The 16,022-nt window shown below is 52.7% G+C and overlaps 3 protein-coding genes and 1 long non-coding RNA gene across 18 annotated transcripts in view; 1 reads left to right on the top strand and 3 right to left on the bottom strand.

Annotated features, from left to right (window-relative positions):
* LOC146401553 (uncharacterized) overlaps positions 1–16,022 on the bottom strand; it is an 838,561-nt gene that overhangs the window by 693,445 nt on the left and 129,094 nt on the right. The gene's annotated exons all lie outside the window — the stretch shown is intronic.
* RRP36 (ribosomal RNA processing 36) lies at positions 1,466–8,751 on the bottom strand. The gene is given in 7 exon segments (NM_001123090.1): positions 1,466–3,593; positions 4,021–4,138; positions 4,269–4,343; positions 4,628–4,732; positions 4,811–4,877; positions 5,008–5,155; positions 8,370–8,751. Coding segments are annotated over 7 exon segments (741 nt in total). The 5' UTR covers positions 8,461–8,751; the 3' UTR covers positions 1,466–3,456.
* On the bottom strand, positions 9,281–15,132 carry KLHDC3 (kelch domain containing 3). Of its 10 annotated transcripts, XM_021097863.2 has the most exons (13): positions 14,930–15,114; positions 14,104–14,263; positions 13,173–14,015; positions 12,681–12,893; positions 12,325–12,501; positions 12,054–12,169; positions 11,803–11,874; positions 11,364–11,577; positions 11,201–11,287; positions 10,978–11,086; positions 10,786–10,859; positions 10,582–10,660; positions 9,281–9,468 (listed from the first exon to the last, which is right to left on the bottom strand). In XM_021097863.2, the coding sequence occupies exons 4-13, from the start codon at positions 12,832–12,834 to the stop codon at positions 9,402–9,404; spliced, it is 1,149 nt and encodes a 382-aa protein (XP_020953522.1). In that variant the 5' UTR covers positions 12,835–12,893; positions 13,173–14,015; positions 14,104–14,263; positions 14,930–15,114; the 3' UTR covers positions 9,281–9,401.
* The window catches only part of MEA1 (male-enhanced antigen 1), a 4,673-nt gene continuing 2,089 nt past the window's right edge, over positions 13,439–16,022 (top strand). Inside the window, exon 1 of one of the 6 annotated variants that reach the window (XM_084965835.1) lies at positions 13,439–13,579. The gene's annotated coding sequence lies outside the window, so the exon portion shown is untranslated. 6 annotated transcript variants of the gene reach the window in all.

Genomic DNA, 16,022 nt, shown 5'->3' with positions numbered 1-16,022 from the left:
GCGTTTTTTTTTTGGTTTTTCAGCCTTTTCTAGGGCTGCTCCTGTGGCATATGGAGGTTCCCAGGCTAGGGGTCTAATCGGAGCAGTAGCCACCGGCCTATGCCACAGCCACAGCCTACGCAACAGCTCATGGCAACGCTGGATCCTTAACCCACTGAATGAGGCCAGGGACCAAACCTGCAACCTCACGGTTCTTAGTCGGATTCGTTAACCACTGAGACACAACGGGAACTCTCAGGTAGCACTTTTTGCTTCTCTGGGTTCTCATGCTCTCTACCAGCCTATCCTTTCCCAGCAGAAACCCTGGGCTCAGGACCAAGGCCAGCATGCACCACATGTAGGGGACCAGATGGGACTTCCTCCCACTGCCACCCCTGTGCTGTTGCAGCCCCTGTGGGCTCCTGTGTGGGCTGAGTCACCAGCCTCACCCACTGTGCTCGCTCAGCCCCTTATATCCTACTCAGTCACCCTGCCCTGCAGTCTCCCACCCAGTCCCCAACTCCTCTTCCGCAATGGACGGGTCTCCAACAATTCTTAAGGAAAGAACACACCAGCCATGACCCCCAAATCTTGCATGCCTCTGTCTGCAGTCCAGCTCCTATGTTACATGCTAGCCTCTGCAGTTTAACCCCAACTCTGGCCCTGACTCTGGAGTCAGAGTCAGTCTAAATCCGACTCCAGCCTGGCCAATCTGCCCAAATCCATCCATCCAGGCAAGCGGTCCCACCTGCATCAGTAAAGACCTGAGCTGCCTCCTCTACAGGGGGGGGCACTTCCTGGCTGACTTAGGGGATGAAAGTTGGCTACCTGATGCCCTTGTGAGACCATCCTCAGTCTCAATTCCTTATTCCCCTGTAGCTGGTTTGCGCAAGGACCACATATTGATCCCAGTAATATAAGCTATCCCCAAATAGGCAAATCTAGAGACTGTGGTTTAGTGGTTGCCTAGAGCTGAGGGTACTGGGAAGAAATGGGGAGTGACTGATAGAAGGCATGAGGGTTCTTTTTACGGTGTCGAAAATGTTGCAAAATTGTGGGTGAGTGATGGTCATACAATTCTGAATATACTAAAACCCACTGAATTGTATACTTCTAATGGGTAAATTATATGGCACGTGCATTGTATCTCACTAAAACTGTTAACAAACCAACCTGCAGCTGAAGCTCAGTGCTCTCACCGTCTCCTCTGGCTCCCTCAAGTTCCTGCTACTGAAAGTAATGGTCTGAAGGCCTGGGGCCAGAGCAGCCTTGTGGTGGACACATGTCTCGGTTTCTTGACCACCCTTCACCTGAATCCCCTTCTCATGCTTGGAAACCGGCCACCTTGAATCTAGGTAGAAGATAGAGCCCATCTCCCACCACGTAAGACCAGATACTTGCCTTCCCAGCATCCCCCTCATAGCCTGGTGACCAGATGCTCTGCTGGAAGTCTGTCTAGAGCACAGGGCGGCAAGTGGAGGACCTGGGGTGGCAGCACTGACGTCACATCAACAAGGGATCCGACAAAGAAGAGGGCTTTTAACTGCTGAGTTTATCTTTTTTTTTTTTTTTTTCAAGCTTCTCTTCTATTTTCTTAAGGTTCCTGTGACCCCAGTAGTTTGTCTTTTTCTGCTTTTATCATCATGAAATGGTTTGTTGGCTTTACGGCAGAATTGACACATGTGGCATTGGGGAGGCCGTGGCACTGGCTCCCTCACTCCCTCTGGGCCAGAACTCTCCTGGCAGTTACAACCTTCATCTTGGTCACTGGGAGAAATGCATTTTTTTGTGCATTTTTGTCAGTAGGACGTCTTTCTTCGCCATCCCAGAGGCAGCAAGCAATAACAGAGGTCTCAGCTTTGAATTCTACCCCTTCCTTTACCAGCTGTTTTTTAGATGCTAATCTAATGTTCTCTAGTTTGTGTGATTTTTCTAGAACCACCCCCCTCCCCCTCACATTCCTGTCTCTTGGGGCTCCTGATTCTTGGGGCTTTACATTCTATCACTTTAGAAAATTCTGCCTCTCAAGAACTCTCTCCTTCTGGAACTGTGATTTGTGTCACACCTCCTCATTCTATCTTCCTTTTTTTTTCTTTCTTTTCTGGCCACCGCTTGTGGCATATGGAGTCCTTGGGGCCAGGGATCAGATCTGAGCTACAGTTGCAGCAACCCCAGATCCTTTTAACCCACTGTGCCAGGCTGGGGATTGAACCTGTGTCCCGGTGCTGCGGAGGCGCCATGGACTCTGTGGTGCCAGAGCAGGGAACTCCTTTCTTCCACGTGTTTAACCTCTTTTCCTTAGTTTCCATTTCCCTGTTTCCTGGGCTCCATCATCTTCACATCTACTTCCAGTTCATTCTCCTTCTGGGTGTGTCTCTTCTGCTACTTAACCATAATAAGTTTCTAACTTCAAATAGTACATTTTCCATTAAAAACTTTTTTTATCAAACCAATTTGGTCCTTTTCGATGTTTTTTCATTAGCCAGAACTTTTCTTTAAACCTGAGACATTTTTACATTTTGTTTTATGCTTCCAACATCTTAGTCTTTGCACGTCTGATTCTGTTGCTGATGTTCCTAATGACTCTTGCTCACAGTAGTTTCTTCCCTTGTGTGCTTTGTGTTTTCACTGTAAGTGAAATTTTACCTGAAGGAATTCCTTAAGGCCTGTGTTTCACATACAATCTTCGAGAGGAATGCATTTGCTTCTGTGCCAGGAGCCTCAAGGTACTACCAACCTGAGGCCATTTAAACTGAATTGTCAGCTTAAGAATATTTTCTAGTCCACGTGGGCAATATTGAATTCTCAACCCAAACAGTAGAGCCAGCTGTGCTGACCTACTGGGGAAGCTTTCTGCCCCCACCTCCTATCTTTCTCTGCATCAGATACCAAAGCTAAGTTGATGAGTTGTGGAAGTGGTTCCCTCTTTGAATGATCATGTCATCTGTTAGGTTTAAGTAGGAGGGGGCTGTGACCTAACTCCCCACTTTGTAGCAGCCTCAGGTTTATTTCCTACCCCATGCACAACCCCTGAAATAGCAATTCTAGGTCGCCTATAAAATAAGCAGAATAAAAAAGATGAGTGACAAGAGTGTTTATGAACTGGCTCCCATATAAAGACTCAGTCCTGGGAGTCACTCGCAGACCCTATGGCCTTCAACCGGCCTCAGTGTCACTCACTGGTCCTTTTCCTTCTATACCAGAATCACTGTCTCAAGGCAAGTGGGAGAAGGACAGGAGGACACGGTGAACCAGGTCCAAGGAGAGGAAGTGCGTTGCGGCACAAAGCTGAACTGCTCTTCTCGTCCAGCCCTGGGGCAGCCCAGACCCTCTCAGTCATCTCTGAGCCAATCTAGTTCCAAGGCAGCTGTGAGCCTTGCCCTTGAGTGGGAAAGGACCAGAACAGGCCCAGCCCAAATGTGTCCCGGGAGCTGCATTTCTTGCTGGGGCAGCAGAAGAGCTGAGGACATTTTCTTATTACTCTTTGCTCAAAGGGAGATGTCTTCTGTCCTTGCCTGCATTTCGGCGTCTCTTTCGACTCAAGAAGCTCTCGAGCTTCTTGCTGCGTTTCAGCTCCTTGAACTTCTCAGCTAGGACCAACTGGCGCTGCTCAGCTAGAGCACAGGGAGAAAGCAAGCTGGTAAGCCAAGCAGGAAGCCCCTGCCCCCAGGTCAGCAAGTCTTGACCATTACACTGGGCTATGACACCCATCTGGAATTCAATGGTGTATAAGCAAGCTGACCTCTAGGATGCCACTCTCTCAACTCAATTGTGAGCTCCTTCTTTGTGCCCAAGCCAACCTACATGGGGGTGGGCCAGAGAGGAAAGTCACACTTCCTGCCCATAGTCTACGGAGGGATGCAAGCATGGTTACAAACAGTTCTTTCCCGCTGTTTCTTCCCGTGGTAAAGTGGAGGAAAGTAGGAACAGCGGCAGTGGGCATTCTGCCGCTATGGGCACTAAACAGTGGCAGTACATTCTGCCACTATGGGCACTAATCCCTGCCCCTGTAATGGCCTGTCATGGCTGTGCCCCACTCACATTTCTTCAGGAAGTATGGCCGATGGCCCTGCTGGGCCTGAGCCCGCCGCTCCTGCTTCAGGGCCAGGCGCAGCTCCTGCTGCCGCTTTCGCTCCTGCTGTGCCATGTCTTGCTGCTCCTGAAGAGTCAAGAGGAGAGACCAGTGAGATGAGTGAACAGGAGGGACCGCCAGTCACCTCCTGCCTCCACGTGCTCTCACCACTCCCACAGGTGCCTCCTGTGACTGACCCACTCCCCAGATTACTCACCATGCGCTGAAGCAGCTGCTGCAGTTTCTCATGCTCCTCCCCTGAGCGGCGCTTCTTCAACTGTTTTTTCACAAGCTCCACAATTGAAGATGAAACATGATGGTTAGCATTGTGTAAATGTTTAACTAAAACTCTGTGCCGAGCATTAGTCTAAGAGGTTCACATAAGTTAGTTCTATAACACCATGAGAGAGGAATTACTATCACCTCTTTTCTTGTGGTTAGGAGACTGAAGCAAAAGAGGTAAAGTAACCTGGCCAATGATCACACAGCCCGTAAACTGGGGAGCCCTGCTCCCCTCTGCCAGGGCTCCAGTTTCCCACCCCTCAGATCCCCACAAACCAGTCTCATGCTACACACCTCTTTCTCTCTGGCTCGGATGTCATTTAGGAACTGATACGTTTTATCAAACACCTCAGGATTATATTCCCCTGACAGATCATCAAAGCGCGGGTCGCGGGCTACCTTTGGAGAGAACAAAGAACATAAAAGAACTGTTCGCTGTCCTTTCGCTGAGAGAGCACCTTACTGCCTCTTCCTCACCTTCTTACTGATGGGGACAACTTGACGCAAAAATGGCACACGGACCTTGGCTGACATTTCCAGAGGCCTACAGAGAAATGAAAGGACAGGTCAAGAGAGCTCCTGTCTTGTCAAAGGCCTCCTACTTGCCACACAAGAAAGCAGCTACTCAAGGTCCCAGGTATCCTGCAACTCCTGGGGCAGGCCATGCTCCTCACCTGTGCTTATCGGCCACACATGCTTTCTGGACAGGTGGTCTAGAACTTTGCTTCTTAGTGCTGTTTCCAGTTACCAATTGTTTGTATGTCTTAGTCCCCACTTGGCTCTGCAATTCCAACAGCTCCTCAAATGACATGTCAGAAGTGCCTGTGGAAGGAAGTGGGGGGTGTGTGTGTGTGTGTCGGGAGTCAACTCAGCTCAGCATCTTCCACTACTGCAAAGACTGCAATGACGTCACCCCATCCTCATGTCTCAATATCCCCTTCAGACCAATCACTGCAGGTCCCGGGCAGCAAAGGTGCTACAGTGACATCTAACTCACCAACCGTTCCAGCTACCTGGGGCCTCACCTTGCTAAGGAAGGCTGGAGGTGGACCAGGCCAGTCTTGTGTGTGTGTGTGTGTGTGTGTGTGTTTTTAGGGCTATACCCACAGCATACGGAAGTTCCCAGGCTAGAGGTCAAATTGGAGCTGCAGCCACTGACCTATGCCACAGCCACAGCAAGGCCAGATCCAAGCCATGTCTGTGATCTACACCATAGCTCATGGCTGTGCCGGATTCCTGACCCACTGAGTGGGGCCAGGGATAGATCTGTGCCCTCACTGGTACTAGTCAGATTCGTTTCCACTGAGCCACGACAGGAACTCCACCAGTCTCTTCTTTTTCACCTTCTCTTTTATTTTTTTATTTTTATTTTTGTCTTTTGTCTTTTTAGGGCTGCACCTGCAGCAGGTGGAGGTTCCCAGGCTAGGGGTCTAATCGGAGCTGTAGCTGCCGGCCTACACCACAGCCACAGCAACTCGGGATCCGAGCCACATCTGCGACCTACACCACAGCTCACAGCAATGCTGGATCCTTAACCCACTGAGCAAGGCCAGGGATCGAACCCGCAACCTCATGGTTCCTAGTTGGATTCGTTAACCACTGAGCCACGATGGGAACTCCCATCGCCTTCTCTTTTAAATTATTCCTTTCTAGGCCTCCCCACAAGGACCTCTGGCTTCCTTGCTCAGTTACCATTGCCATTATTCTGGTTCAGAATATGCTCAGCGCCGCTCACCTCAATCAGTGCTTGAGCCTCCTAACTGCTCTCCCAACCCCAGTCTCACTCCTTTCAAAGCTATGCTTCCTGCCTTCCCACCTCAGCCCAGGTCAGCATATAAAATGCAAACCTCATCTTATCACTCCCACCTCATTTCCACACACACATCCTTCAGACTAGTCACTCCAGAACTCAAAACCCCCTAATGGCTTCTAACTCAGAGGAAAAGCTATAGGCTTTGTAATTGCTTGGAAACCCCCATATGACCTATCCCCCATATTGTCTCTCATCTCATCTCCTACTAATCTTTTACTCCTCTTCAGTCAACAGCCTCCCAGCAGTTTCTAAGGAGGAATGTTCCCACCTCGGTTCCCTTGCACTTGATTCTGGCTCTGCTTGAAATACTTCCTCCAGATGTATTTATTGCTTGCTTCCTCAACTTCCTTCAAACTCTTTCTCAAATGCCACCTTCTGAGGTCGTTTGTGATTACTTAAAATTGCAAACTCTCCCCTGCTTTCTCTTCAAAGCTCTTTTGAAAAATTGAGATATACAATCCACATACCATAACACCCGCCCACTCCCCCCCCTTTTTTTGTCTTTTCTAGGGCCACTCCAGCCGCATATGGAGGTTCCCAGGCTAGGGGTCTAATCGGAGCTGTAGCCACTGGCCTATGCCAGAGCCACAGCAACGAGGGATCCAAGCTGTGTCTGCAACCTACACTACGGCTCACAGCAATGCCAGATCCTTAACCCACTGAGCAAGGCCAGGCATTGAACCCGCAACCTCATGGTTCCTAGTTGGATTCGTTAACCACTGTGATACGAAGGGAACTCCAACCCACCCCCCTCTTTTTTAAATGGCCGCTTCCTTGGCATGTGGAAGTTGCTGGGCCAGGGATTGAATCCCATCGGGAGCTACGGCAACACAGGCAACACCAGATCTTTTAACTAACTGTGCCGGCCAGAAACGGAACCCACACCTCTGCAGCAACCCAAACCGCTGCAGTCAGATTCTTTTTTTCCCTTTTTTGTCTTTTTCTAGTGCTGCTCTGGCAGCATGTGGAGGTTTCCAGGCTAGGGGTCTAATCGGAGCTGCAGATGTCAGCCTACACCAGAGCCACAGCAACGCAGGATCTGAGCCGTGTCTGTGACCTACACCACAGCTCACGGCAAATGCCGGATCCTTAACCCACTGAGCAAGGCCAGGGATCGAACCTGCAACCTCATGGTTCCTAGTCGGATTCATTAACCACTGCGACACAATGGGCACTGCTGCAGTCAGATTCTTAATCCACGGTGCCACTGCAGGAACTCCCAAATCCACCCTTTCAAAACATGCAATTTCGTCCTTTATTGCCTTTTGTAAATTTTATTTTTCTGCCGTGCCCGGACAATCTGGAAGTTCCAGACAATCTGGAAGTTCCACGGCCAACGATAGAATGGGAGCAACAGCTGGTCCAGATCCTTAATCCACTGTTCCGGAGCAGGGACCGAACCAGCACTGCCTCAGAGACAACACCAGATCCTTAACTCGCTGCGCCACGGTGGGAACTTTTATTGCCTTTTAATGTATTAAATTGCTTCTTGTTTTTTTAAGCCCTAAATAATAAGCTTTATAAGAAGAGTTTGGGGTTGCTTTATTCACTGTCTGTGGCATCTAGAACTGTACCTGCATACTATAAACGCTTAATAATGTTTAAGTTTTTTTTTTTTTTTTTTGTCTTTTTAGGGCCGCACCCATGGCTTATTGGAGGTCCCCAGGCTAGGGGTCTAATCGGAGCTATAGCTGCCGGCCTATGCCACTGCCGGCCTATGCCACGGCCGGCCACAGCAATGCCAGATCCGAGCCGCGTCTGCGACCTACACCACAGCTCACGGCAACGCCGGATCCTTAACCCACTGAGCAAGGCCAGGAATCGAACCCGCAACCTCAGGTTCCTAGTGGGATTCGTTAACCACTGAGCCACGACGGAACTCCATGTTCACGAAGTTGGTTGAATTTTCACCTACTAAGCCTTCCCCAACAATCCATGCCCTTTCCTGACTGCTTTTGAACACACGTTTTTCCCCCTGCGCAAAGCCCTCTTTCTTCCTTTAAGAAACTGCTCAGTAAGTCCTAACGCAGGAAGCAGCCTCTCTTACTCTCCAATACGTTGGAGGCGCTCTCGGTTGGCGTCTTTCCAAGACTTAGGTAACGGCGTCTGCGGGGTCCGAGCCCACACCAGACGCTGAACTACTGGGCGCCGGGCGGGCGCTGCTGCCTGGCCCCTCTCCCCGCCACCCGCGCTTTCCCCTTCGGCCCGATGCTGTGCCCTCACCATTCCGCAGGCCCCCGCCGTCCTCCTCGCCATCCCAGGCCCCGTGGGGAGACGCGGCAGCCAACCCATTCCGGGAGCTTACTCTCGGCATTGGCTTCTGCGTAGAGCCAAAGACTAATGGCACTACTTCCGCCCTGGAGCCCCGCCCCTTCCTGCATTTCCGTAGGCCGAGTCCACGCGGCTTGGCGACGTCAGAGTTGATCCCGCCCACCGCCGAGCCAAAAGGCTGGGGTAGGCTGGCCCGGCAGCCCCGCGGGCCACCTGGGAACCCTCCTACAGCAGAAAAGGGCACCCAGTTGCGAAAACGTCACCAACTTTTCGTCTGTCGCAAGGCATTGACTTAGCACTGAAGAGAAACTAAAGCCAGGCTATGTTGGTACTTGGTTTCCTAATGCCCTTGGCTGAGAAGCCAGTACCTCATCGGAAACTCCTCCCAAACCTATCGTGTTTCACAAAAAGAGATCAGACGTTTGGAGATTTTTTTAATTCATTTTTATAAAATCCGAGCCGGCTGAGAGCGTCAGGGTGCAGCAACAGCTCAAGTAAGGGTGAGATTACCTGCTGGTCCTTGCCTCCCCAAGTCAGGGAGAAGGAGGCTTCATGCCAACAGCTGCAACTCCTCTCAGCTCCCAATCCATGCTCATGGCTCAAGCAGGGGGAAGGGGTGGTAATAGGGATGTGTGTTGGGGGGGAAGCTCCTGAGGCTCAGACCCTGCTTGCTTCTCCCTTCTCCCCATTCCCTTCACTTCCCAGCAGAGCATGGCTGGCCAGGGCAGAGCAGAGGCCCAGGAGCAGTTGGAGGGAGGTGGATGGGAAAGAGCACCAAGGGGAAGGGGCCCTCGGCCCAAGGAGGAGGGGACCTAGCCCTCCTCCCTACAGCTCCCCACTGAGTTCACAGCACAGAAAACACCTCTAGTCCAACTCCATGTGGAGGTATACGAGTCCAGGGTCCAAAGGGGGCAGGCGGGTGAGAGATGGGCAGGGGCAGTGAAGACAACGCAGGCTCAGGAAAGGAGGCAGCAGAAACTTCCTCTACCCATGGGAGGAGACGATGGGGCGACTGATATTGCTGTTGGTGGTCATGGCATTCAGCTCCCACCTGGAAGGCCAAAAATGACAGGCAGAAAGAAAGGAGAGCTTCCACCCCCAAGTCTAGAATTGCTCAAACAAAGCTATCAACACACCAGTCCCTTCAACTTCCTAAAGCTCAACCACCTACAACCACCTCTTCCTTACAGCCCTACCGGGTTTAACAATCACACCCCTCCCACCACCAAATCCAATACCACCCACTCCTCCACCTGCAAGCTCAAGTGGATTTCCTGTTTATGTTTACATTTTTATATTCGTGTGCCCCCGTACACAATGAGAAAACCATCACTGTACACATGTCAACAAACTTCCAAACCTACCTTTTCTCCTCTGCTTAGATACAGTCAGGAAGCCCCTCCCCCTCCCCCTCCCAAGAATAAGCTCAACTCCCATTCTTCTAAGGCCCTGACTCAGCTCTCCTATCCTCCCAGAGGCCTTCCCCACACCTCCCACCAAATTCAAATTAAATTCCTCCCTTTTTGGCAATACTGTCATTCAACAAAGATTCACTAAGTACCTCCTTATGCCAAGGCTACAGTCTACTTGGTATTAAGCACTTGGGCCAGCCTGGATCCCTCAGTTCAGCCTTGTATATACTCTGTCACCACATGCTGAACACACAGACCCTCAGCAAGTAAGAGTTAAGCAGAACTGTTACAAAAAGAGTGAAGTGTCGCAGAATGACCCCAAAGGGCACAATCGTACACCAGATAACTTTCAACAGTTGATTTGGACCTAAGAATACGGACTCAAAGGGAAGTAGGAAGGACTTCCCTTAACTCTGGAACTAATGTGATCCAGAAGCTCCTAAACGTCTCTCTGCAGCTAGATTCTAAGATTTACTCAAACCTTCTCAGCATGTTAACAAAAACAACTGCATAAGCTCAGGTCTCAGGAAGTGATGCTTATGAGCTTGGTTTGTTTGAAACTGAATTTTTCCCCCCATGTAATTTACCCCAGCTGACAGTCTTATTTTTCCTTCCAATTCACTCTCCACAAGTATATTACATCCCCAGCAGAACAATCTCTCTCTCCTTTACACCAAGACCAAGCCAATCGGGTCATGCCTGTGCTGCCCATCACCCTCAACCAATCCCTCCTTTCCAACCATTCACTGTACCTGATGTCATGGGGCAAACAGGACTGGTCCAGGTTATACTGAATCACAGCCAGTTTGCACAGAGTCTTCAGACTAGGGCCTTTAAAGGAGGAGTGGGGGAGAGGAAGATGGTTAAAGCCAAGCAAAGGGGCCAGTCCTGGATATCACCACCCAAGGCCAGGGACCCTGATAGCAGGAGCACTTTGGGAATAAGTTATCACTTACTAAAGTCCAAAATGTGTAAGTCAGAATGATCTATAAGGTCAAATTCATCTCCCAGGCCTTCCTCAGGAGACGGACTGTAGGAATCAAAAGAGAAATGAAGGAAGAAGCAGAGACCACCCACAAGACCCTCTTGCTCAAATGTTAGTCATAGGCTTAGGCCCTTCCTGGAGCCCTCCCGCCTCTCCTCCTAACCTGGTACCCCCAAAGAGAACAATCTTGTCACCAACAATACAGCAGCACTGGCGCCGGCGGGGACACGGCCCCTTCCCCTTCGGTTCAATCTTCTTCCAGGTAAACGACACTAAAAAGAAGAAGGTTGAATGGCGGGTCAACACCTGCCTAGTGCAGACAGCCTCTCCACCCCTGCCCTCACCTAACTGTTCCCTGTTCCTCCCTTAAAGGCAGGGCTCCTTACCAGGGTTAAACTTCCAGAGATCATGGAAGTGCCGATTCAGCCTTGCATTATAGCCACCAAAAATGTACAGCTCCCCATTGTAGCCAACTGGAAGGAGAATTTTCAAGAGTGTGGGGACAATGGGTAGGAAGGGGGAACGGGAAGGGACATGACAGACGCTTACAGGCTGAGTGGCTCCGGCGCCCCTCAGGCAGCACCGGGGTGGGTGGACAGTCCAGCCAGGCCTCGGTCCTCGTGTCAAAGACGCGGATGCGGTTGCAGTAAATCTCATTGTTGGAGTGGAATGGCCCGAAACGGTCGGCACGGCCCCCAAAGACATACATGTGATTGCCCAGCATGGTGGCCGAGTGGAAGTCCCTCCAGCGTGCGGGGTTGCCCTGGGCAAGAGCAGAGACAGGAGGGGGAGGGGGTCAGCTTTGGTTTTGAAGCTCCCTATGGTTTCTTTCTTTCCCTTCCTTCCTTCCTCTTTCTCCCTCCCTCCTTCCCTCCCTCCCTCCCTCTCTCTCTCTCTCTCTCTCTTTGTAAAGTAAAGTACAGCTGATTTGTCCCTATGGTTTCTTAAACTGAGGCGGGAGATCTGGGAGAGAGGAAAAAGGGCAGACCTTTGTACAGATCAGGGTCCATGTCATGGTGCTGGTATCCAGCTTGTGAATGTCATTGGAAAAGCAGTCCGCCTAAGAGGGACAAGGAAGGAAGTAAGAGAAGGAATAAGAGAGGGAGGGGAAGTGGTCACCCCCCGACCCTCCACCCTCCTCCCTCTGATCCTGGGAGCAAACCAAAGCCTCCCATTCCACTACCTTAATTCCCCTTCCTCTTTCTCATTCCCCACCCTGAACGTCGAGTTCAGACCTACCAGCTGCTCGTAGCCCCCGAAAATATACATGGTCTTGCCCAGGACACAAGCCGAATGTCCGTCCCGGGCCCCAGGAACTGTTCCTGCTACTCGGGGTGTGGACCATTTGTGAGTATCTGAAGAGGGGGAAAGGGTGGGCCCAGTGAGCAAGCGGACCCTCCCTCCTACACTTCGGGATGCCTCATCCCCAGCCCCCTCAGCCCACACCTTTCCCAGAACCCCTCCCTCCCCCCGCCCAGGTACCACTTGGCAGCCTGAGACCCATACTCACTGACATCAAAAGCATAAAGCACATTGCAGGCCCCTTCGGTGTCATTCCGCCCACCCCAAAGGAAGACTGTGTCGTCGATGAGGACGGTGGAGTGTCCGTACCGCATGTAGGGTACCACAGGAGCCTGCCCGCGGGTGGCGGGCCTCACCGGGGGCAGCTTTGTCCAACGCAAGGACACTGTGGGCACAGCTCTGCTCAGCCCTGGGAACCTCCCTTGAGGCTATCCACCTCTCCCCAAACCAGATGTGCGTGTTCTCCATCCCTTTTGGCTGCAGGCACCCACATCAAACCTTCCTCAGCCGCCCAGTTGCCCTCCCTGATGGGGGCGCCCAGGGATGGTCCCCAGGGGAGCTCACCTGCATTGAAAATGTGTACATCAATCTGACGCAGCGTCTCGTAGTCCTCGCCGGAGCAGTAACCCCCGAAGGAGTACACCCTGTGCCCGACGGCCACTGCAGCATGGTTCACCCTGCGGGGCCCGCCCTCCAGGTGCACCGTCCAGCGTAACATCCCCTGGGCCACTGGTTACAGCCACATGCCCCCCCGGCACGGCCTGCTGCCTCTGCTACCTGCACACAAGTTAGGACCGTGGGCTCCTCAGGCAAGGCCTTTGCCTGGCTCACCGTGACTCTGCCCAGGACTAGCCCTGGCCTCCAAGTGTCACCCTGGTGGCCCTTCCACACCACCCCTCTGCAGCTCAGGTGGCTGGCTATGTACTAAGGGAGCTGCTGAGGTCAGGGAGCTGGCCCCCGGCCCTGTGTTCTCCAACAGTGAAGGGTGGGGCCACTCTGACCTGACTGCCAGCTCGGCTGCTGAAAAAGGGCTTAACATGGTTGTCTCCTACTTACCGAGGCTCCACCCTGTCCCTGGCCAGGCCCAAGCTCCTCTTTTCTCTCTGGCTCTGCTCTGCTTATTGCCACCTCTCTAAGAATCTGTGTGCTCTTTGAGGTGGGGAGCGGGATCTCAAAATACTCAGAGCTATGAATAGCCCAGGCAGCCCCAAACGGTCCATTGAAAGCTGGCATGAGTGTCTCCAAGCTGAAAAGCTTTTAGGCTTTCAGAGAGGAACAGTCCCTCTATCCAGGACAGGGTGGGATGAATCCGGGACGGGGACTTCCATGGACAGTTAGCCCCTCCTGGGGGGCTCTTGTGCAACTGAGCTGTTGTCAGCAGGGTCACCCAGGGCCCCTCACAGGCACGATGAGTTCCTTTGACAGCTGTGCCTGGGATGCTGCCAAGAACTTAAGCCAGAAAGGTATGTGTCTGCCGGGGATTGAGGGGGTGGGGGTGGGGAGGCGGGGTTTTCTCCTCTTGCCACTTGCCCAACCCTGCCATTGTGGTAAGGAACAAGCTGTTTCCAGCAGCTCTTTTCCCGTTTGGGGCCCTGAAAGGGGATGGGGGTGGCGATGTGCCTTGGAGAGGAGCAGGAACACAAAAATGCCTTTGGTCAGGATAAGAAAAAGACCCAGACATGAGCGGTCATGGTCTCTGCAAGACAACCCACCAACCTAGAGATAATGGGTACATTTGAAGGCTCTGTTAGACAAATCCTCTTGCAGCTGGCACTGCCTTCGCTGGCAGGCACCTGCTGGGTTTGGGTGGATCATCTGCTCCCTGTTCAAGAAGCCCTGGCAGAGAGAAGAGCTAGCCCGAACCTCAGGCACAGAAGAAGCTCAAGTAAAGGAAGGTCCCTTGCAAGAAAGACACAGGGCTTTGAGCTGGCTTGCCAGACCCCTGCCCCCACCCAACTTCCCCCAACCCTCCCCCACTCTGCCAAACCTGAAAGAGCCCCAGCAGGAAACCACTCTCACTTCATTACTCCCGTCCTCAATCCAAAAGCTCTTGGATCTGGGCTTGTGGGGACAGATAGGAAGGAAGTTGGAGAGCTTAAGAATGGGGGTCCTTCCTCTTCCCTCACAGCTTCTACTCTCCTCTTCAGCTATATCAAGGTAAAGTAAAGAATTCACTGGGCAAGAGGGAAGCAATTCCATCCAAAGGTAGAGGAAAAAACCCTCAGCGTCTTCTCCAAAGGACAACTCAAGCTCATGAAAGACAAGCCCCAGCTTCTCCCGGGCGCCTCTGATCCCTGGGGCTCTCCCGTCCGTGCTCCATCACTGCGGCATTCTCCAGCTTCTTCCATGCCTTTCAGAGACCTGCCCCCCTTCCTATTCTCTTGCAATTTTCACTCTCCGTTTCTGGCCTTTTCAGATCTCTTGAGAGCTTTGCAGTTTTCTGCTTTTTCCTTCTCCCACAACTCCAAGCTCCACCCCGACAGCCTTCCATTTTCCTTCTTTCGATAGGGGGGAAAAAAGCTAACATCCCCTGACCCCTTTCGGCCAGAGATATTCCTCCCTGTATATGACGCTATCCGGGTCTTCTTCCAGTCATTCCAACCTCCCTGCCCCCACAACACCAGACACCCCCGCCCTTTTCTTCCATTATCCTCAGCTTTCCCATTCTCCTCCTAACCCAGTCTTCCTTCCAGTTCCCTTCAGTGCCTTCTCCAGTTACCAGGTCTCTCCCATCGCTTTCCCCACCATCCTCCCCCAGCCCTTCTTTCCCCCTTAACACTCTCCTTTCCCGTCATCCCCCTCCCCACCCCCACCTCATCGGTCTCCGGCCCCTCCCCCACAATTCAGCTCTAGGCATCGGCGTCCCCATCCCCTATGATTTTCCTCGTCCCTCAACCCACCACGGGCTACCTGCCAGGCCGGGCCGGGGCGGGGCCGCGGGTCCTCGCGCTGCCTGCAGCTTTGAACCCGTTGCCCGCCAACTGCCGACTGGGTCTCCAACGAGATAAACACAGCCAGGCTCGGTCCTTCCGGCGGGCAGCTGTAAGCGCACGTGCATTCAGCTCTAAGTGCCGGAAGTCTACCGGGATTTGTAGTCCATCGGTTTCGGGAGGAACGCGAGGGGCTGAAGGATGGGCAGGAGTCGGAGGAGTCTGCGCATGTGCTTATACCTATCAAACACCGCGGGGCCGAGTTCGCGTTGCGGCTCAGTGGTAACGAACCTGACTAGTATCCAAGAGGATGAGGGTTCGATCCCTGGCCCCGCTCAGTGGGTTAAGGATCCGGCCTTGCCACGAGCTGCAGTGTTGGTAACAGACGCGGCTCGGATCCCGTGTTGCTGTGGCTGTGGTGCAGGCCGGGCAGCTGTAGCTCCGATTCAACCCCTAGCCTGGGGACTTCCATATGCTACACAGGCGGCCCTAAAATTAAAAAAAACAAAACAAAACAAAACAAAACCAAACACAAACAACCGCGGGGCCTACCGGGTAATGTAGTCCTTTGTTTGGCGAGAAGATGGTGGAGGCGGAGCAAGGGGCGGACCCTTCGCCTTCACTCGTGTCAATCATGAGCGCGGCGGGGCGGGGCTGGAGGACCGGGCCGCCTCGGAACGTCCTGCCTCGCCGGAAGTGAAGGTGCGGGGTTCGGCCGCGGGCTCTGAGCGGGTGAGGCGCGCGCAAATACCGGCGCCGAGAATTGGTGGGGGCGGGTCGGGGACGCCACATCTGGGGCCATTTGAAGGGATCTCCTGGGGTCCGAAGGGCGTTTATCAGGCGGTACAGAGGGAAATCCCTTAGAGAGGAGAGAAGGGGGCGGGTATGCCTTGTCTAGGGGAGCTTGTTTGGTGACCCGGAGTTCCTAAGTGGATGGGGCGGGGGGGAGGGCGTTCCCGAAGGGGTGTCTTTTGGA

The sequence above is a fragment of the Sus scrofa genome, chromosome 7 (genome assembly GCF_054392235.1).
Source record: "Sus scrofa isolate SSC_HxYL_T2T_F1_AM1 chromosome 7, Sscrofa_HxYL_maternal_Yorkshire_Landrace_v2.0, whole genome shotgun sequence".
NCBI classification, from domain to species: Eukaryota; Metazoa; Chordata; class Mammalia; order Artiodactyla; family Suidae; genus Sus; species Sus scrofa.
This window is presented reverse-complemented; position numbering and strand designations above follow the sequence as displayed.

Coding starts and splice junctions, on each gene's coding strand:
- KLHDC3 (XM_084965823.1), bottom strand. CDS start 12,834: ATGTTACGCTGGACGGTGCACCTGGAGGGCGGGCCCCGCAGGGTGAAC. Junction 12,170..12,324: donor GCTTTATGCTTTTGATGTCA/GTGAGTATGGGT, acceptor CCCCCTCTTCAG/ATACTCACAAATGGTCCACA. Junction 11,288..11,363: donor GCGCCGGAGCCACTCAGCCT/GTAAGCGTCTGT, acceptor TTCTCCTTCCAG/TTGGCTACAATGGGGAGCTG.